The sequence below is a fragment of the Arachis hypogaea genome, chromosome 6 (assembly GCF_003086295.3).
Source record: "Arachis hypogaea cultivar Tifrunner chromosome 6, arahy.Tifrunner.gnm2.J5K5, whole genome shotgun sequence".
NCBI classification, from domain to species: Eukaryota; Viridiplantae; Streptophyta; class Magnoliopsida; order Fabales; family Fabaceae; genus Arachis; species Arachis hypogaea.
In genome coordinates, this window is record NC_092041.1 from 5,633,777 (window position 1) to 5,657,888 (window position 24,112).

General features: G+C 31.4%; 1 protein-coding gene across 1 annotated transcript; it reads right to left on the bottom strand.

Annotated features, from left to right (window-relative positions):
• Nucleotides 1-6,420: 6,420 nt before the first annotated feature.
• On the bottom strand, nucleotides 6,421-10,994 carry LOC112805208 (calmodulin-binding protein 60 B-like). The gene is made up of 5 exons (XM_025847613.2): nucleotides 10,814-10,994; nucleotides 10,618-10,705; nucleotides 10,468-10,496; nucleotides 7,308-7,807; nucleotides 6,421-6,863 (listed from the first exon to the last, which is right to left on the bottom strand). Exons 1-5 carry the CDS (start codon nucleotides 10,903-10,905, stop codon nucleotides 6,643-6,645), a joined length of 930 nt encoding a protein of 309 aa, XP_025703398.2. The 5' UTR covers nucleotides 10,906-10,994; the 3' UTR covers nucleotides 6,421-6,642.
• Between the last annotated feature and the right edge of the window lie 13,118 nt (nucleotides 10,995-24,112).

Genomic DNA, 24,112 nt, shown 5'->3' on the forward strand with positions numbered 1-24,112 from the left:
CGGAATCCTACTGCGCATTTTAGGATAGGACTCGATGACATTGGATTCGATGATGGAAGTTTTAACCATTTATGTTAGGCTGCTTATTTAGAATAATAATTTTACTAATCGGCCTCGTGGTTACTAATGTGCAGTTCATATGGCGGCCGTATATGGGAGTGGGAGTTTTGGAGTACCTTGTAAATTTGTGTAGGTACTCCACAAATTCGCCATTAGCGTCATTCAAATGTATAGAGTGGCATCCGACAGACCGAGTTAGACGACAATTTGGGCTGCAACAGCTTCCACCAGACCCGGCATTCGAGATAAGTCATGATCATTACAGGCGGTTGACTGACCCACAGAACCATGACTGAAGAGATAGGAACAATCAATGGGTTAACATTTGGATATCTGGCCGCTATAACACACTGCAGTTAGGGAAAAGATTGTCGACTTTCATCATCTCTCGGTGTACTATGAGTGGTACACACAACAGTACGAACATCACCTACGACTGTCAGACAGAGTTGCAGGTGAAGAGGCTAGTGCGAATGAACCATAGGAACAATAGGAAGAACCAGCTGGACCTCAGCAGCAAGTTCTCTCCCATGAGCTTATTATTTAGCTTTGTTAATTATTATTATTTACTATTAATTGTAATTAATAATTAAATAGGTTCTGGCATATGAATATTCAGGCCCCGGCATATGAGCACCAATATCAGATGCTGGCATATGAGCAGTACTTTCAGGAACCGGTATATGGTCAGCATTTTCAAGCACCGGCCTACGGCCAACAGCAATAGTTTTTGGTATATGAACAACATCAGCAGTGGTCGGCATATGAGCAGCAAGAACCGTACATACCAGAACTACAACCATATTAGGCAGCTGAACCCTACATACCACATATGGTAATTCCAACAGATGATCAGTTTAGTCCGTTGGGTGGATCTGACACTATAAGCTTGTCTCAGGTCTTGAGAGATACAGATTATCTATTTCCATCGCTAGAGCAGCAAAGGCCTGCTGCTTCTCAGCAGTCTGCTGGTCGCGTGCCACATCAGGTCACGCCAGTGACTTCGACATGGATCGATCGTCGGGTCATGTAGATCATCCTTGTCCTTCTGCACCCCCGAGTTGTTCGATTTGAATGAATACCCGCAGCTGGAAGATTGATTTTTGGGATATGACCTTCAGCACAGGTATGATTATAGTGGAGCGAGTGCTCCGGGGATGAGTGGTTCCGGTTTGTACAAACTAACGGTGCGAGCATGCTAGATGTTGATGCTTCTGACATTGGCGATGGTCTGGATGCCGATGTGTCTCAGGGTTGTCGGTATAATTTACGAACACAAACTGCGCCACCGGATAAATATACCACATCTTTGTATTCAAAGAAGGCGCCGAGGAAGTAGTCTGTTACAGTTTATCTTGTACTGCTTGAGTTTGGCTTTGTTTTCAGTGTTATATCTCGTATTCATTGTTGTATCCCGTATTGTATATTTAGATGTTTCTATTTGTTCTTGTATTCTTATTCTATATTTAGCTTTATTCTCGTATAACTCTGTTTGAGATTAGTCTGTCCCATAATTAATCTAAATTTATTTATTATTCAGTGTTTAATACGTACATAAATAAACTGCGCAATAACATAAAAAGCTTACACACTAGTTTAAAATAGATAACAAAGTTATATAAAAACTTATATATAATTGTTAAGTAGGTCATAAAAAGTTACATAAAAAGCTTAACCACTATTGACCTCCGGCGGAGCTTGGACCTACGCGCTGAGGACATCGGCTACGACTATGTCCCTCTCGTCCACATATAGTAAGTACATCGGCAAGAATTATGCATATCCCGCGAATTCATCTCATTCAGTTAGTGGGTTGACTTCGGTCTTCCTTTTGTCGCACTCCTCAATGTCCAATTGGCGATCACCTTCGCTCCTTCATATCTATCCCACGTAGATGCATCACCCATCGGAACAAACTCGCCTCTGTACACCTTACAAATTTCAAACATCTTGTACACGTCATGCACATACACATGCAAGAACATGGCGACATGGGAGTCGCTTGATCTGAAAATGGCCACAATTGCAGTGTTGTTGCACAAGGTTGATAGTGTAAATGGAACCATTTTGTATTTTGCGAACCTCAAATATCTTGTTATGCCTGTTGAACCGATTGACAACAATGTTTTTTGCATGTCGAAAGCTTTCTTATACTCTTTTGGTAGAAAATTCTTAATACGTGAATCCTTTGCGGACACGTTCATGAGCATCGGTGCCCTTTCGAGTAAACAATTCGTTTAGCCGATAGAAAGTAGACCTAACAATGGTAGTCATAAGAAGGTTGCGTGCACCCTTCAAGACAGAATTTATGCACTCTACTAAGTCTGTCGTCATATGTCCCCAACAATGGGATTTGGATCCTCTAAAGTTTGAATTTCACTTTAGAGAGTAAAGTGTGATCTTCTACCCTTGAATAGTTTCTCTTTCATATTTATTCTTGGTCTCACCTATGAAATAAATGGTAAAATATCACACTTTACTCTCTAAAGTAAAATTCAAACTTTAGAGGATCCAAATCCCCAACAATGACCCCTATCGAATGCCAACACCCATCTCATCGCACCATTGAGTATATGCCTCATCCTGCTCTTTAAGCCCTTGATAGTTTTGTTTGCACTTCTATTCCTTCCTAGAATAGCCTGTTGAACAAGCCATTTAATCATAAGAAGATGTCATAAATTACTATGAATAAGACCATAACAGCGAAATCAAATACCTGTGCTAACCACGAGTTTATGTAAATACGGAGTCTTGAACATCCTTAAGAAGTTGGACCCGATGTGCCTGATGCAGAACATGTGCTACGCTCTTGATGGTGACCATGCACCGTTACTGCGAGCTATTGCTGCATCGATGGAGTTATGGTGGTCAGAAATAATGCCCACGCCATCAATGGTTAGGAAAAACTCCCACGCATCTGCCATCTCACCCTCGACAATCGCAAATGCAATAGGGACAATGTTTTGGTTCCCATCTTGTGCAACCACAACTAGAAGTGCACCTTTATATTTTTTGTACAGGTGTGTGCCATCAACCTGTACCAGTGGCTTGCAGTGCCTGAATGCTACAATACACGGATAGAAGCTCCAGAAAACGCAATAGAGAACTCTTATACCATGAACCTCCTCACTCTCATGATAAACGGGGAGCGATTTTGTTTAAACACGAGACCCTGTCATCTTTACAGTAATTGCTTTCAACCATACTGGAAGAATCAGGTAAGAAACTTCCCAATCACCAAAAATTTTTGCGACAGATTTATGCTTTACCAACTAAACTTTGCGGTAACATACAGTGTAGTTGAACCTGAACTGAACTTCTGCAATAATAGACATCACCTTTTATTAACGGGTCTGCTTCAACCAACGACCTAATGGCATCTGCAATTGTGTTTGAGTCCTACTTGGCATGATCTTGTGAAATCTACCCATGATGCACGTGTGTTTGCCATTGTATCTCCTAATATCCTAACACCCCATCTTTCGAATCAAGCTAGCTCGTTTAAGCCAATTGCGCCTTGCACCATAGCCCTTACATTTCGCATAGAATGTCTTCGGCTCAAACTCATAAACAGTGTAATCAACTCCTCTAGAGATAGTGTAGCTTTTGATTGTAAATATCATCGACTCTCTAGAATCAAATTCTATTCTGACACTAAACTCATCATTTTCTGGCGCAACGTTGCCTTCACCTATGACATGCGAAACATCGTCAGTCGGACAAGCCAAATAAAATTAATGATAGTGGTAACTTTAATTAATAAACATAAGATAACATACCAATATTCACATACTTAGAAAATTCCGGGGCATGCATGGCTTCGAGATCCAGAGTTCGCATAAAAGACAGAATGCCAAAGGGATGCTGACTTACAATTGCATGCGCCTCATTTTGTATCGCCGGATTGCCTACCAAGTCTCTGTCATCATTTTCGTCATCGACTTCATAGTTGGCTTCAAACTCCTCTTCATTATCGTTGTTATCTTCTTTCCAATCTATATCCCTGAGTTCATCAACAATGATATCGTCGCCAACTGCATCCATCCTCGTATGTTGTTCAAACTCAATGTACAGTTCTATCATCGACACGTGAAATCATGTTTGTTGATAAATATAGAACATCCGCTTCATGCATGCGTCATCAGTGATAAGCATTAGTTGAAACTGTATCAGCCCACCAAATACTTGTACAGGATTTCTGTATAAAATGTTGCTCACCCTTTTCGAAATGTGACTTTGTATTTTCTCACAAAGATTATTTTGCAACTCTACAAAACTCATGGTACATGGAATAACAAATGAAAACGGACATTTACAAAGAAAAGTCACTCCGTGTGTGTTTGGTATAATCTCACCATTATAATACACTCGCATATTTGCAATACCTTTCATAACCTCAACCTCACCTAACCCGTTTTTTTTTTTTTACACAATTAATTGCCAAAAAAACTCACAAGTATGAGATATATGAAAGAAAGAGGAATAAGAATAGAATGGAAGTGAGGTACAACTTGGGTTGAATTGAATTTCGTATTTATAGGTAAGACTCTAGATTAAAATATTATTTTTTTATACAAAACACAGGCTGCATTTTGCAGCTTCCGAAAAACTTTTCTAACCTGCTTAAAATGCGTTTTGGGATTTCCAAAAAAAAAAAATAAAGTCCATTTCTAAACGCAATCTACATTTTGGGTTTAAAAAAAATGTCCATTTCCAAACACAACTTGCATTTTGGGTTAAAAAACAAAAACAAAAAAATTTAAAAAGCCGAAACTTCATGAACGTAGCCTGCGTTTTGGTCGCACAAAAAAAATTAAAAAATGAGATAAAGGCAAAATGTAATCTGCGTTTTGGCTGACACCCATAGCAATACAAATACTTAATATACATTCATTTCATCGTATTACACCACCATCATTTCTATTTTGAAAAAAATCAGTCTTTTAAAATATACCTTAAATAAATTTTTTATTTAAAAAATAAAAAATAAATAATTTAAAAAATCAAAATTTAATAAAAAATAAGTAAAACAAAATTCAAACAACAATTTATAAAATTTTTATTTTTTGTATTATAATATAGGTAGTATTTTTTAATAATATAAAAATTTAATATATTTATATTTGTATAGATACTATAAATTTAAAAGTCAAATTCACGTCACAAAAAAAAAAGTCAAATTCATAATTTTTTTTAAATTTATAAATTTGGTTTACAAATTTGAAGATCAGATTCGTATTCTAATGCTAAAAAATTTTTGAACATGTCAACCGGAATGTCCAATTTAGGTGTTTTGATTTTTTTTTTTATTTAAAATTGACCTTCACTTTTTTATCTTCATCCAAAATATAATTTTCAATTTTTTATCATTATCCAAATCTAAGCTTTCGATTTATAATTTCTAATTAATTTTTTTCTATATTTATAAAAAAAATAAGAAACACACCAACTCTCTAATTATGTTATATTTTTTTGATCCATTATCAAAATAATTAATCTAACCTATAAGTGCTATAAAATTGGCCTTAAACATTTTAGCTTTTTATCTTGTGACTACTCACGTGCTTCTTCGTATGAAGCTGTTGATAACGGAAAATTATTAAAAAATAATTTAATTAAATTTATTAAATTATTTAATAATTTTTAAATATTAATTTTTTATAAAAAATTTCTATGTAAGTTTTTATTTTATTTTTATATATTTCATATCATCTACATCAGCATTAATCGGAACTATCTTAACAATGGAGACTCGATGGGAATGTTCATGGATCGGATTCGATCTACATATTTGCGACTTTTATCTAAATTCGATCAAAAAATTGCGGATATAGATCTGATTCGCAAGGCTATCGGATCGGATCGGATCTGATCCGCACACTAATAGGATCGAATTACAGATTTTGTTTAAGTATTCGCATATCTGATCTGTATATTCGTAAAAATAAAAAAATAAATAAGTAAATATTCTTTTTATATTTTATTTCAATTAATAATAATCATATATATTGTATTATTTTAATTTATTATTTTAAAAAATATATTTAATATTATTTTAAGAGTAGTAAACATATTTAAAAGAATAAAAAAATAAATTTTATTGATATTTTTTAATAAAAATAAGTTTTTAAATTATTTTTATGTTTTACGGATATATCCCATATCCGATCCGACCCGTAGGATTCAAACTTAAAAATTGTAGATATTGGATCCAATCTGATAATTTTAGTGCGGATCAAATTGAAATTTTGATAATATCCAATTCGATCCGATCTACATTCATCCCTAAGACCCTATATGATTTGGTGATAAATAGCAATCGTAATCTTATTATAAAAAATTATAAACGTTTTACATTATCAATTATTATCAAAATATTGATCACTTGGCAAATATTGATCAAGCACTTGCAAATTACATTGCAAAGGCATATCATTTTGTCCATGGGATATCATCACTTCCTCAGTAGTATAGGTGTTAGCATGATCAATTGTTCCCTTTAGCTTTCTTGAAAGTTTACCAAATTTCTAATTAAGGTCACAGTCACAAGTAGCTAGATTCAGATCAAATTAAAGTACACTTTTACCAAGTAGTACAAAAAAAATTCTGATCTTTGTTACTCTCCTTGATTAGGAAATATACCTCTTGCAATAAAGTTGGATTGGTTTCGTATAGCTGCAGCAGATCCTTAACCGTTTTTATTCCAATCTCAAGCAGCCGCTCGTGGATTTTCCCACCTTTTGATATATTTTCCAAACGATATACTTCATCATTTAGGGATGGAGGGTACTGTTTCTGATTCACTGAATTAAATTACCAAATTGATAGTACGTATTAGTGTATCAAATTATATATATACAGTCTTATTAGCTTAATTAGGTCATCATGATCTTAATCATGTAAGGTTAGAATCATAAGAAAAAAACGTTATACATATATTATGGAACAATTTTCGTATTAAATGAATATCAAATAACCAAAAGAGTAATGTACAAAAAAAATGTTTGGTAATTAATTTTTTTCATGTAAAATAATTTTTAATCATCTTTTATTTATTTTAAATTTGAAGTCTTAAATTATAAAGTTTTAACCTTAAATTTTAAATTATAAATTTAAATACTAAAGTTGACTAATGTTTAACTAACTAAAAAATTAATTTCATATATTTTTGTATAGATAACACAAGACAGTAATTTGGTATGCAATAATGAATAATGATAATTAAGAGCAAATAATTGAAGACTTACAGTCTCCTCTACTATCCTTGACGATAAAAGGATTACTTATGGCTTCTTTGATGGTAGCTTGATGGGAAGTTGAAGACACAATGGCTCCTAACCTGAAATGGCGGCTCCATGTACACTTGGAGTTATCAGTAAACATAATTTTACCGATATAACCAACTCCATTCTTCAGTGTAATAACCGTATCTCCTTTCAGTAACTCGCCTCTATTCTCTCTTTCTCGGGAGATATTAGCCTTGAATTCCTTTGTGCTCCAATTCTCATTCTCATCACCACCAAACTCACCCTTAAGGACATAAATCTTGACCTTAATGGAAGATAGTAGCGGATCATCAGTGACTATTAGCTGAGACCTAGCATCGTATAAAGCAATCTGAATAGGGCTTCCATCTTTAGCTTTGATGTTGGAGTGTGTGAACACTGTGGCAGGTAAATCATTCTTGAAAACCAGCTCAAACGATTTGACCACATGTGCGCCAGTCTCATTCATAGTTTGTCTTAATCTACATACATACATCAAATTTGGATATATCTAAAACGAGCTCAACACTTATGTGTTTATTGAATGAGCCATATTTAAATAGATCATTAAATTTTATTAGATGAAAATTAAAGACTAAAATAAAAAAATTATTGATAAATTCTAATAAATATAGAATATTCTAATACATAAATAAATGCTTTAAATGATAATATTTTAATATACAATATTTTAAATAACAACAAAAATTTTTATTCATAAATAATTAAAAATAAAATATATAAATATAAAATATATGAGTAATTTTTATTTAATAAAATTAATTATTATGCAATTTTTTTATAATATTACAAAATATATTAAAATAATATTTTAAACTGTAACATAAAAATATAAAATAATTAAAATTTTATTTTATATTATTTAATAAATAATTAGATTATTATATTTAAAATTTATTAATAAACTACTTTTATTAAAGATATTATTATATAATATAATTTTTCATAAAAATATTTTAAAATATAATTTATTTAAAATATTATATATAATATATAAAAATATTAATTTTTTTCATTTTTTTAAATTTTTTTAGAAAACAAAATAAATAATATAATTTTAAATACATACCTAAATAAAAAAGTTAATATTCTCATGTATTATATATAACGTTTTAAATAAATTTTATTTTTACAAATATTTTGATAAAAATTTATATTATATAATAATATATTTAACAAAATAATTAGTTAATAAATTTTAAATATAATAATCTAATTATTTGTCAAGTAATATAAAATAAATTTTATTTATTTTATATTTTTATGTTGTAGTTTAAAATATTATTTTAATATTATAAAAAAATTTGTATAATAATTAATCTTAATAAATAAAAAAATTATATTTTTTATATTTATTTATTTAATATTTTTTAGAACAAAAAATTTCTATCTTTATATAATAAAATATGTGATAATCTTATTATATATATATATATATATATATATATATATATATATATATATATATATATATTAGGGTAGTAAAACGGATCGAATCCGTCGGGCCGACCAGCCGAACCCGTTAAAAAAGGTGGGTCGGGCTAGAATTTGAAACCGGTCAAATTAAAAAAATTCGTCAAATTATGTATATATGTTCTAATTATGTGACTTTATTTATTTTATTTTACAGTTTCGTATATATGTTCAAATTATGTTACTTATTTTTTAAAATAAAGATGGTTCTAGTTAAAAATTTAAAAAAATTAGTAAAAAAGTTATATTATAATTTGACTATTTTTTATTTGTATTTAATTATTATTTTTTAGTTAATTTTAATTAATTTTATTTTTCAAAAGAAAAATAAAGTCAAACAGCTAACATTTTATACCCACTTTAGTTAACGGGACAGGCAGGCTCGTCCCACTTATGGTGCGCGAGAAGACCCACATTGTCACCCCTAATATATATATTATATACTATCTAGTAATTTTTTATATATTAAATAATTATAATCATATAATTACATTGAAATAAAAAACATATGAAATCTGTTACAATATATCAATTTAAAATATTATTTTAATATAATTTTTTAATATTATAAAAAAATTTTGCATGAAAATTTTACAGATTATATATATATATATATATATAAAGATTATCACATATAAAGTAAAAAAATTTTGTTTTAAAAAATATAAAATAAATAAATACAAAAAATATAAATTTTTTTATTTATTAAAATTAATTATTATGCAATTTTTTTATAATATTAAAATAATATTTTAAATTACAATATAAAATATAAAATAAATAAAGTTTATGTTATATTACTTGACAAATAATTAAATTATTATATTTAAAATTTATTAACTAATTATTTTGTTAAATATATTATTATATAATATAATTTTTTATCAAAATATTTATAAAAATAAAATTTATTTAAAATATTATATATAATATATGAGAATATTAATTTTTTTTATTTAAGTATGTATTTAGAGTTATATTATTTATTCTATTTTTTTTAAAAAAATTAAAAAAACAAAAAATTAATATTTTTATGTATTATATATAATATTTTAAATAAATTATATTTTTAAAATACTTTTATAAAAAATTATATTATATAATAATATCTTTAATAAAAATAGTTAGTTAATAAAATTTGAATATAATAATTTAATTATTTATCAAGTAATATAATATAAAATAAAATTTTAATTATTTTATATTTTTATGTTACAGTTTAAAATATTATTTTAATATAATTTTTTAATATTATAAAAATAATTTGTATAAAAATTAATTTTATTAAATAAAAAATATTCATATATTTTATATTTAATTATTTAAGAATAAAAGATTTTGTTATTATTTAAAGTATTGTGTATTAAAATATTATCATTTAAAGTATGTATTTATGTATTAAGATATTATATATTTATTAGAGTCCATCAATACTCTTTTTTTATATTGGTCTTTGATTTTCATCTAATAAAATCTAATGGCTTATATAAATGTAGCTCATTCAATAAACACATAATTGTTAAACTGGTTGTAGACATACCCATCAAATTTAATCATTTAAGACCGTATAATCAACGCAAATAACTCTTATTTTTGCTAATAAATTGGAAAATGAATTAATTAACTCTAGGGTTAGAGAGGAACTAACCTTAGAAAACGTTCCATCTCCTCGCGCACCTAGTTAGACATACAAATACAATAATATACGCACAGTTAAGTAATATATATATTAACCATAGTTAAGAATATCTAGTTTGCTAGCTTAATTTCAAAATGAAAAGAGGGAAAACATTGTTACCAATTTTTGGACAAATTTAGCCACACAGGGCACAATCTCTTTCTCTATGTCCAGTGCGAACCTCAAATATTTTCCGCCAACAATGATACTACACACAGAGAAACAAAATCATAGTTATATCTTATAACAAAGAAACATATAATAATAATTAGAACAAAATATAATAAATAAAAGAAAGAAATTTATATATATATACAATTTGTCTGGCTGTTGATGAGTATCTTCTTCACGTCTCCGTTTGGAATGTTGATGAGCAGCAGCACTTTCATATTCCCTCGTTGAATCCATTTCGAAAGCCCAGGAAACTAATTAGGAATACCCTAAATTGAAGTTGTTAATCTTTTTGGAACTTACTAATAAGAAGTAGAATTAGTTTGGTGATGGAAACCACTGATACTTATGGTATATTGGTTAATATTGATTTATAGATGTTTAGATACTGTGTTTGTATATTGAAGCACAGAAGGTTCGAGGAATTTAATTTACTACCGGGAATGAAGGTTCGAAGAAAACGCTACGCAACTGATAATATTTTTGCTCAAATGCACAACCAGTCACTAGAGAGAGAGAATTTTATTTTGCCATTATTTATAAATTTAATTTTGATAGATGAACAGCCAATGTAAAATATTTTACATATATATTTAATTATATAATAACGATATATTAATAAAAGTAATTACTTTTTATATTAACAGTATAAATCGTAAATGATCACAAGAATAATTGTAATTGTATATATTGGTAAAATATTTTATATTATTAATATATTAAAATTAAATTTTTTTATTTTAAATTTTTTAAAATAAAAATTTTATAAAATATTATAATCAAAAGGTTGATTAATATTAATTATTTAAAACAACAATTGTTTATATTTTTTTCTTTCTAATTAATAACGTCTCCGTATTATTGAGTATGAATATCTTTTTATCAAAATTGGAACTTTTTGGTTCTTTTTTCATTATTTTTTTATTTCTTTCACTCATACATGAAGAAGCTAGGTTGAAATTGAGGGAGGGATGAAAAATTAATCTTATAATAAAAAAAAAAGTAAAACAAAATTTTTAAAGAAAATTAAAATAAAATTTATACACAATATAAAAAAAATTTGAAGTTTGGGAGGGGTATTGCCCCTTTTGTTACATGTGGTTCCACCCCTCCACTGACTTTTTTTTTTTCGCTGGTGTATGTGTGTGTCTAATACACACGTGAGTGATTTCTAAAACTAATAACGTACGTGTTGTATGTGAAGTTATGTTATCAATCAATAAAAATATAATGTTTCATAACAATGTTATATGAGAGGTAAATATTATTAATTTAAATTAATATTTGATTAATAATAAATTAAATTTATATTTATTAAAAATTGTATATATAAATCAATAAAATTTATATGTATATTTATCACAATTTATGCATATAAATTAAAAAAATTATTTATTAAAAATAACTTAAAATTTATGCTACTCAAATATTGACAGAAATTATTAAAAAAATAAAATATTTTTTTGGTTTTCAATGTTTGGATCAAATTCAAATCCAATCCAAATTTAGTTCTTATATAATGTTTCAACTATTTTTGTCTTAAAAATTTTAAATAAATTTAATATTATCCTATTATTAAATTTGATATGAATAATTAATAAAATGAGTGATATAACGTTAACAATTTTATTGTTATCAAAACCTACTTTTAACATTTTTTTTTAAATCTCATTCTCGTAAAAAATATATTCTAAAATCTAGTAATTAATCATCTATAATTAAAGAAAAAGCTTTTGTGTTAATGATTGTTGATGGGTTAATTTTATTTACATACTGAAATTAAATATTATTGATTTTTAAATATATTAATTATTCATGTCAAATTTAACAGTAGTTAAGACAATATTAAATATATTTAACATTTTTTAGGATCAAAATATGATGTTTGATATTTTTTAGAATAAAAATAGAACCTCTATTCATTAAGAATTTAATTAAAATTTAATCTAAAAGTTGAAGACTAAAAAAATATTTTATCCAAATTAAAAATGGTTGTATGTGTGTTAACAACTATTATTAGTTTAGGTTTCTATTTAATCATTAATAATTTGTACTTATATTTATAAGAATTTATACATAAAAAATATATAATTTATATTTATATTTATTAAAATTTATATACATAAATTAATATAATTTATTTTTATATTTTTTAAATTTATACACATAAATAAGTAAATTTATTTATTGAAGATAATTTAAAGTCTATTTTGGTAATAATAACTAAAATTAGAAAAAAAAAAAAAAACTGATGGGATAAGTGTTTCTCATTAAATATAGTGTGAGGAATTTAAAGTGGTGGGTCTACTCCGACTCAGTAACATAAATTTCCACAAGTAAGCGCGTTTAAGACTTCTAGACGAGAGACATAATCACATAAGCTGATAAGCATACGTATTTTATAAATATTTTTATTTAATAAATATAAAATAAACTAACATATTAAAATTTTAAACTAACATATTTTTAATAAAAAAAATTTAATTTTATAATCTTAACAACTGATACATAATAAATAAATCCTTCTTGATTACTACTCTTGATTAAGTTTAGTAGGCTTTCAGGGTTTAGCTATGTTGAATCCGCTTAATTTATCACAACGCAGAAGCTCAATTTCCTTGTTCTTTGATCCCTAGATATAGCATACTTAATTAGCTTCCCTTTTTTGCTTTGTTTGTTTTTTCTAACTAAATTTCATCTTCGGTCAAAGAAGAAAACTTTACGCTCATTTATAAACACCTTACCTTACACGCTAGCTACAAGCTTACAAGTAATTAAGCCGTGTGGCTACTCTGAAGAAAAGATTAAGAAGTTGTATATAAACTGAACAAATTTTATGTACTACTGCAAGAAGAAATTTATCTTATTTGATAAATTAAAGAAGTAAATATATATATAAAGTAGTATATATAATAACCTTACTATGATAACCTTACTCAAAGTTCAACCTATGTTTCATCCCCTCGTAAAACTATGTACAGTAGTGAAATATGAGGATCATGAAAACAAAAATCTGTAAATACTGACACATCTGCCGTCATATTCGAAAATGAAAATGAAAATAGAGATAAGTATAGAGATGAAGGCAAAAATCTGTTTGTGAGAATGGAGATGGAAATAAGAATAAAAATCTTCTGTACGGAGATATATATGTTTAATTTCCAAAATAATTATATGTATATTAATTAATTTAATAAGATTTTTTTAATTATTAAGTTCATAGATGGAGTTACAGTAGTAGAAACAATTTTTTATGATAAAGATGTTAATATTTGATATTTGAAATGAAATTTGTATAACGTGCACTATTTTTTTTAAATGTTATTCGTTTTTTTTTTTGAAACATATAAAGCTCAACACATTAAAGTGGAGCATAAAATAAAGAAGAAGACACACAACGAGCTACCAACCAAACCAACACCTAACATCCCAGACCTATCAACAGCCTCCCCCAGAATCACCACCATGCCATTCTGTATAGCTCATCACCGTCTTTGTGTGGATTACCTCCAGGCTTGCTCTTGTATTCTTAAAGATTTGTGCATTCCGTTCCAACCAGATGTTCCAAATAACTGCAAAGAACACTGTCATCCACATCTGCTGCCCTTGTTGTCTATTATGCAAGCCATGCCAGCTTTCAAACATTTCCCTAATGGTTCCAGGGATCACCCACTCTCTACCTAGTGACCTCAACCACTTACACCACACCTGCCAAGCTACCTCACACCTAAGGAATAAATGCTCAGCAGATTCTAATTCCTTAGTACACATTACACACAAACTATCCCCCAGAATGTTGACTCCTATTTTACCCAGCCGCTCCTTGGTGTTAACTCGATCAACTAGCACAAACCACCCAAATAGCTCATTTTAAATGTTATTCGTACATCAAAATCAGTCACTAATATATTTATGTATAAATATATGTATAGTTTAATTTATTTTTAATATATATTTATATTTTAATATATATTTTATACTGATAACTAACTTTAATGTCTAATTTTAGTGTACATGTAGTATAGTCGATTTTTTTTACGTATAAAAGTCTATTCATGAAAAAAATAATTTAATGTTTAGATTTAATTTATAACGTATAATGTGATAATTAAAAATATAAATTTATTTTATCTTAATTATACTAAATTTAATATCATTTTTGTTAAAAAAATCCTATAAAAATTTGTGAAATTATATATTAATATTTCGTTAAAGATTGAAAATAATTAAAAAAAACTCTCATCGTGAGGTACAAAAACGAAGAAAAAGAGTTTTAAGATGTAAAATAGGAATGACAGTGACTCACATGCACTCTTGGTGAGCTTGATAGTTAAAAATTAATAAGCAAATATATATATATATATATATTTATATATATTTATATATATATATATATATATATATTTTAACTAAATTCTAATAATTTAATTATTTTTATCTCAAATTCACTTAAAAGTCAAACTACTTATAAATTTCCACCTAATAGAAAATCGGATGCTTTGTCCACTTGTCCGATCTCCGCTTCACTCAAATGCATTAATTATTATTTCTGTTGATGTCTCAACCGATGGTAATTAGTGGCTAAGAGAATATGAGTTGAATCTTAGTCTATTTTTGCTGAGTTATATTTGTTGTCTGTTAAAATATCTTGAAAACATATTTTTGTTTTTTGTCTCGTATTCAATTAAAAGACTTTTTTTTTTGTCTTGTAACCAAGTAAGAGATATTTTTCAGTTTTATCTCATATGCAACAGAAACAAAAATGAAGTAGAAAAGAGAGAAATCATACCAAGATGTATCCTGGTTCAGCTGCTAAGTACAATGCAGCCTACATCCAGTCTCCATCACATTAATGATGGAATTTCACTATAATAATCTTTGATTACAGACACCAGTTCTTCCTAAGAACTACCCTTCCTATCCGGGACAAGTCCAGAATCTAACCCCAATCTTGAACTTGACTTGGTCACCTATCAAGTTTTCAACTGCTAAGTGCTAACCCAACTTGTAAGGGGATTTTCACAGAATCATGAAACACAACACAGATGTACAAAGGACTTCTAGGACATATATGGATTTTTCTTTTAATTTTGTATACTCTATCTTTTTTTGCTCTATGACTTTTTCATACAAACCTCACTGTTTGTCTTTTTTCATGAGACTCAAGACAGACAAAACTAAACAGAAAAATACAAAATGAAGAACATTGAAGGAAAAGAACTTTTGTTAGCTTAGGTAGTCGCTATGAGAACTCTGTGCTTTTCACTCTTTTTCTCCTTGCTTCAAACCCTGGCTGTTCTCCCTTATTTATAGAAGGGGAAGCCTCCAAGGTTGAAACTGTTGAACCGAGCTATTCTTTTTCTTCTTCAAACCAAAATCGGTTCGACCAAAGAGAGGAGAGAGAAAATCGAATGCCAAAAACCAACAGGCAATTACCTCTGTGTCATCCCTTCTCACCAAACTTCATCAATCCGGGACTTCCATCTTGACTTGCTCCCCAAGAAGGATTCCTAGCCCTTGATGAGTTCTTGATGATGACAGCTCCATCTACTCTCACTTCTGCATTTTCCTCCACGTAGCTACAATAGCTACCTCCTGTGGTGGTTGATCAAAAGTAGAGACAAGCCATACTTTCAAGGGATCTTCTTCTTCTGACCGAGTTGGATCTTCTCCATTTTCAGGTATGGAGAGCTTGAGACTTTCTCACAATTTCTTACCATAAGTGGCAAAGATCTCAACCACACCCTACTGTGGATCTTCTTTTTTTCAACGCCATCATCACAATGGCTTCATGCTTGCTCCTAGTTTCATCTTCTTTCTTCTGATAGCTTGTTCTTTCTTCCATATTTCCTGTGAAGTGACAACTGAACAGAGAAAAAAGAGAAGAGAGAGAATACAGAAAAGATTTCAAAGGAAATTAAGAAAAGAAATAAAATGAATTAAGTTTCCAAAACCCATGCCTAGTAAAGTGTAATACATTAAAGGCTATCAAATCAATTTTCACTTTCTCTTTCCTATTTTCAATATCTGCATTAAGTGTATTTAATCAAAATTTGAAATCCATCAAATGATAAATGTGGATATCCGTTGCAAGCATGCAATTTTTGCTTTCTCTCTTTTTCAATTTCGGACCAAGCTAGTTGGTCTTGCACTAAGATTTTATTTTTGGGCTTGCTTACCAAAATTCTGGCCCAATAGACAAAATATTGCTTCAGCCATTGTAATTAAAATTTTTGTACCAAGGCTGAATTTATTTGCCAACCATTTTGGGCTTTTCTTTTTCTTTATGCCCAATTATAAAATCTACAAGTAGCAAAATTATTAATTAGCAAATATGAATTGAAATTTAAATTAATAATTTTATAATAAATTATTTTTAATAATGTTTGATCATCATCAAATTAATTTGGAGTTTTTCAAACTCATCAATCTCCCTCTTGATGACAAACATTATTAAAAATTGAAATAAAAAGGTTTAGAGTTTAGAGTACTCCCTTTGAAGATTTGGATTCCTCCCCCTTTTCAATTGTTACATAACTCCCCCTTAATATATGCCATTTTATCAAGATGTATGGTTGATGATGATGTCTTTTATTAGAAGCTAAGATACATTTATATGATATAATATTTTGGTTTTTCCCAGTTTATTAGTAGTAAACTCTAAGTGCATTATATGAGTATATTTATTTTAAGATGTATAAATACTGAAAATTATGATCATCCCAATATTTTTGATTCATTATATAATTATACTTTGTTTCATTATAATTTTTATTATTTAATGATTAACTAATTTAATTAAAAATACAGGATTATATATATAATTATATTCTCAAATATTAGATTTTAGATAAAAAAAATTGTTAAAAATTTATGTTTATATATATATATATATATATATATATATATATATATATATATATATATATATATATACAAAAATTTAAAAAAAAATGAGGGACAAAAAGCTACACTTATATAGAATAGCTATAGGTATACTATTTGTTACATTTATAAAGTGATGCAATAGTTCTAAAAAGTGTAGCCTATTCTTTAGAATTATGGTAACTATTAGTGCTGAAAAGCGTAGCCTTTAGTCATAAACAGCATCACTTAAAAAGCGTACCATATTTTCAAAGACCAGAAGTGTAGCCTTTAATACAAAAAAGCATAGCCTTTGAGAATAGACAACACTAATATAGGTATCGCCTACAAAAGTGTCTCCGAAACCTAAAAAACGTAACTTCTTTTAAGGCATCATTTTTTTATTTTTGGCTACACTTTTCAAGTGTACATGAATGAAATTTTTTCTTATAGTGTGATTACCAGGAAAACGGAATTGTTAAGATTAACTTTAATGCAATGGTGGAGGGTTTATCATCTTGAAACTATTCGAATTGTTAGAACCTGTCAAGGGCAATCTATACTGATTTCAGCCGACGGAGGAAGGACTCATAATTTTATGAAGGCATCAATAGCAAAAAAAATTGGCTTATCAATTATTCAGGTGCCGTAGCTAAATGTGTACATCAAGAACAACGAATATATAAGGTGTGTGTCTAAATGCCAACGTGTTCCTTTGCACGTGCTGGGCTTTGGATTTCATTTAGAGACTTTTATTTTGAATATCAAAGGAGCAGATGTATTGGATGTTCAGTGGCTGATGCAACTGGGGATGTGACCATGAATTATTTGAACTTTACAATGGAATTCGTGGTAGGGGATGTAAAGGTAAAAGCTACAGGGTGATGGTTATTAAATCAAAATCAAAATCAAGAACAACAAACCAGAACAAGAACAATTTATCAAATTAACAAGTTATTAAAATCTCAAAAATAACATAACAACCTAATAATCAAAACATGTTAACAAAACAACCTAATAATCAAAACAAGTTAATACAGCAATCCAACAATGAAACAAGAATTAAAACTACAACATACTAATTAAAATAACAACCAATTAAAACAAGACATGCAATTCCTACCCAGTCGTTATTCCAAGCACATATGGTTCTGCATAACTATTTTCAATTTAATCAAACTCCCGAATAAGTGATTCTGCACAAAAAAAAAACTAAGTATGATCCTGAATGAATAAACTAAATTATAACCAAGCAAAGTAGAAAAAGAACGTCTCTGAACAACAAATGAACAAGAAAAAAGCAAGAAAACAACCATTACTTTTTGTATGACACTGAGCAATGAACAATAAGCAGAGTATGAGGGAGAGGGAGCAAGAATGCCGGTGATGAGGACGCGGTGGTGAGATGAATGGTGGCGATGATGGAGGCTGGGGTTGAGCGTGACAGATGACAGCGACCAGGCGATTGGTGAGAGCGAACAACGGTTGGAGATTTAGAAAACGCTGACAGTACGAAGAGAGAAGCCCATACTGACTGTGACGGACGACAACTGTGGCTCACTCCTTACGACTTGTGGCGGTGTTAGAGGCTAGGGCTTCCATTTTATTTTGAAAGAGAGAAGCTTTTTCTGGTTTCGTGGGGATTTGGGAGAAGGAAGGAGAAAGGAGAAAGGACAATAGGCATGGGGGGCACATGGATGCTTTCTGAATTTGTTTTCTAAATGAAAGGAATCATTTCATTTGAACTGGCCGGGTCCTGGTTCGATCGACCGGTTAATTTAATGGTTCGTATTCGATTTTTTGTCTGCGATTTTACCTGAAAAATCAAACCGTAGAAACTATCAGTTTATGGTCGGACTATCAGTCTGACTGATCGGTCCAGTCCATTTTTAGATAAAAAAAGACTTAGATATGTGTAGCATTATTCTTGATTATTATACTTGGTTACTAAAAATATTACCTAATATTTTTTAATTGATTATTTGTGTAAAATTCTTTTAAATTGATACTGCACAGAATTTAAATTTATTGTAACAATTTTTTTTTATTTTTAATATTTTATTACATAATATAAAATATTTTAATTTATTATAAACGAATTAATTTAAATCTTTTATGTATTTCATATTTATTAATATAATATATTTTATTTTCGTAATATTTAATTATTAATAAATGAATATATAATAAAACTTTAAATCAAATATTTTGTATCAAGTTAAATTTTTTTATATTATGTGATCAAATATTAAAATAAATAAATTTAATACAATAATAATAAATATATTTTAAATTATTATTATTTGATTTAATTAAATATGGGATTCATATATATATATATATATATATATAATTATTTATAAATATTTTAGTAAAATACACTAAAGTATGTTTTATTTTAATTTTACAAAAAAAAAAGAAATATATATTTGATTAATAAAAATACCATTTAAATATTTTACACGAGAGGAAGTCTCTTTTGTCTTTTCTCCTCTTGTACATAATTAAGATGCATGCATTCATTGCATAATAATAAATATCCTTATTACTTCACACTACAACATTTTCAGGTTGAGACAACTTTTAAAAAATATTGTCTAAAAACTGACAAAAAGTTGCTTTTGATTTATGGCAACACTTTTGGACCTAAAGCAACGTTTTTAAACGGTGTTGCATATGCAGCCATTGCCTTAGATCAAGGCAACACTTTTTTATTTCAAAAGCGTTACTTTTGAGAGCAACACTTGCAACACTTGGTAAGTGTTGCCTTTGGTTGAAAAACAACAACACTTCAAAGGTGTGTTTGAGACTACACTTTTTCAGTGTTGTCTTTTCTCTTATATTTTGGCCACTACTACAAAATGTTGTCTATTTGTAATAAAATGCAACCCTTTTACGTGTTGTTTATAAGTTTGAATTCGCAATACTTTGAAGTGTTGGCTATTAGTTATGAATATGCAACCTTTTAAAGCATTGCCTTTTCTTTTGGATATGCAACTGTTCATACCCTGGCCCAACCATAAGGCTCAGGTCCAAACGATAGGCCCAACCCACAAGGTTGAGCCTCACAATATACCGACCTTCCTCTAAGAAGTCGGTGCTCCCCATGACTTGCCCTAACGAAGTCAGAAGCAGAGATTAGCTGACAGATAATAACTGCCCCTAAAATCTCTCAATCCACTTCCAGGAGCCATATCGTAACCTCCTTAAGATAAAGGGACGGTTATCCACCTTAAAAGGTGGAACTACTCCAACGGTGATTATTGGTTCACCACTATAAATACACTAACACCCCACAGGTATCTCTAAGTCCAAATACTCTTTAGACCTGTCCACACCCTTGCTGACTTAGGCATCAAAGTGTCTTTGCAGGTACCACCCTCCATTCTATCACACTCACAAGTCGGACGAAGGCCACAGAGGCACGAACCCAGTCGAAGGCTTCCCTCCTCAGACGATTGGGCCAACCTACTGAGTCCAACCCATTGATCTCCGGTTATCCAACGTAACATTGGCGCCATTACCGGGGACCTGAGAGATCAACCAGTAATGGCGGATAACTCACCAGAAGATGGTCATACAGCGTCTGATTCCGAATAAGAAAATCCAGGTACCGGAAACAATGACGCGGACCTAACCCTTCACCAAGGAACCAACGACCAGCACAGAGAAGGCACTTCTGGGCTTAAAAACCCAAAGGTAAATTCCTCGGAAGGACGAGAGTCCGGAAAGGAAGGGCCGCCCATGCAACCGAGCTGATGGGGCTGGTCCACGGCCACCAAGGTTGTTTGGAACAACTGGAACAAGAATTAGAACGATAACAAGAGGCAGAGCAAAATCTCAGAGAAGAGATAGAGCGACGAAAAGAGTTGGAAGAAAAACTCTTGAAGCTCGAATCTTCTCTTAGAAGTCAGAACTCTCGTGGCGACAGAGAAGAGTCGCCCCTGGAGAGAGAAAACCCATTCAGTGAGGATATAATGAGGGGAAAAGTTCCAAGGAACTTTAAAAGCCCTGATATAAACCTCTATGACGGAACCACAGGTCCAAAACATCATTTAAGTAATTTCAAAAGTCGGATGTATCTGGCTGATGCTTCTGATGCGACTCACTGCAAAGCTTTCCCAACCACCCTATCAAAAGCAGCGATGAAATGGTTCGATAGCCTCCCCCCAAGGTCGGTTACCAGCTTTGAGGACTTCTCGAGAAAGTTTTTGATGATATTCTCCATCCAGAAGGATAAAGTAAAGCACGCACCGAGTCTCCTGGGAGTCAAACAGGAAGTCGGAGAACCTCTACGAGAGCATGAAAAGGTTCAACAAAGCATGCTTGGAGATTCAAGACCTGCCCACCGAGGCAGTTATCATGGGGCTAGTAAATAGACTTAGAGAGGGTCCCTTCTCTCAGTCCATATCAAAAAGGCACCCCACCTCTTTGAGTGATGTACAAGAGAGAGCAGAAAAGTACATCAACATGGAGGAAAATGCCAGATTACAGGAGCCAAGTTGGCGACAGGGGTCCCCTCACTCAGCAAAAGAGAAAGAAAGGGAGCCCAAGAAAAAAGAGAAGGTCGGTCCCGACAAGCCGAGAAGGTATCACTCCTATACTCCTCTAAAAGTCTCCCTAGTAGACGTATACAGAGAAATCTGTAATACCGAAAGATTGCCGTCCCCTAGACCCATCAAAAACAAAAAGGGAGGAAGCCGCGGCGACTACTGTGAGTACCATAAGATGTATGGCCACTCAACAAATGATTGCTACAACCTTAAAAATGTGATAGAAAGGTTGGCCAGTGAAGGCTGACTTGATAGATATCTCATGGAAAGGTCGGACAATCATGAAAAAAGAAAGAGAGATGATGAGGACAGAAGAGACCCACCACCACAAACCCCCGAGAGACACATACATACGATCTCCGGAGGATTCGCGGGAGGGGGGCTCACTAAGTCATCTCGCAAAAGACACCTAAAGCGAGTTCATCAAGTCGGAAACAAGTCTCCCGACCTCCCAACCATCTCGTTCACCAAAGAGGACGGGCAGGGGATCATGCCCGGGCATGACGATCCGGTGGTGATAACCATGATCTTGGCGAATGCCAACCTCCATAGAACCTTGGTGGACCAAGGGAGTTCGGCGGACATCCTCTTTAAGCCCGCATTCGACAAATTAGGATTGGATGAAAGGGAGCTAAAAGCTTATCCGGACACCCTGTATGGCCTAGGAGACATGCCAATTAAGCCACTGGGATACATCTCCCTCCACACGAACTTCGGAAAGGGGGAAATTCCAAAACTATGAGCATCGACTTTATCGTCATCGATGTCGGATCGGCGTATAACGCCTTGATTGGCAGGACTACCCTAAATCGGCTCGGAGCGGTGGTGTCAACCCCTCACCTTTGCTTGAAATTCCCAACACCTAGGGAATAGCGACGGTACAAGGAGACCAGAAGTTGGCAAGAAAATGCTACAATGAAAGCTTAAACCTTCGAGGAAAGATCAAGGAAGTTCACACCATAGAGCTCGGGGGAATAAAAGCTAAGGAAAAGCTGCGGCCGCAGCCGGATGGAAGAACCAAAGAGGTTCAAATCAGAAAAAATGAAGGAAAAAATACCAACATAGGGGCCAGCCTAGACGGAGATTTGAAACAAAGGCTGATAAAGCTCCTGCGAGATAATTCCGACCTCTTTGCTTGAAAAGCTTCCGACATGCCAGGGATAGACCCTCAGCTCATGTCCCACAAGCTTTCAGTACACCCCGAATCACGATCCGTACAGTAGCGCAGGTGCAAGCTTGGAGCAGAACGAGCTTAGGTGGTGGAGGAGCAAGTGCAAACCCTCCTGGAGGCCAACTTCATCCGAGAGGTCAAGTACCCGGCATGGCTAGCAAATGTAGTGCTAGTCAAAAAGCAAAACGGCAAGTGGAGGATGTGCGTCGACTACACTGACCTGAACAAAGCGTGCCCCAAAGACCCATATCCACTTCCCAGTATTGACACCCTAGTAGATGCAAGCTCAGGGTATCAGTACTTGTCGTTTATGGATGCTTACTCGGGATACAACCAAATCCCGATGTACAAGCCGGATGAGGAAAACATTTCATTCATCACACCTAGAGCAAACTATTGCTACGTGGTGATGCCATTTGGATTAAAAAATATTGGGGTCACATATCAAATGTTGATGAATAAAGTGTTCGCTCCCCACCTTGGGAACTTAATGGAGGTCTACTAGATGACATGCTGGTGAAAACTAAGGAGGAAACCGACCTCTTGACAGATCTCTCGCAAGTTTTCAGCACCGTAAGGTTACATGAGATGAGACTAAATCCCACGAAATGTACCTTCGCGGTAGAGGCAGGAAAGTTTCTAGGGTTCATGCTAACACAAAGGGGAATCGAAGCAAAACCCGATAAGTTCAAAGCTATCCTGGAAATGAAAAGTCCGACTTGTCTAAAGGAGGTCCAACAATTAAATGGAAGGCTTGCCGCCCTTTCCATATTCCTGGCGGGATCAACATTAAAATCCCTTCCACTATTCTCCCTACTAAGAAAAGGATGCCAGTTCGAATGGACTCCAGAATGCG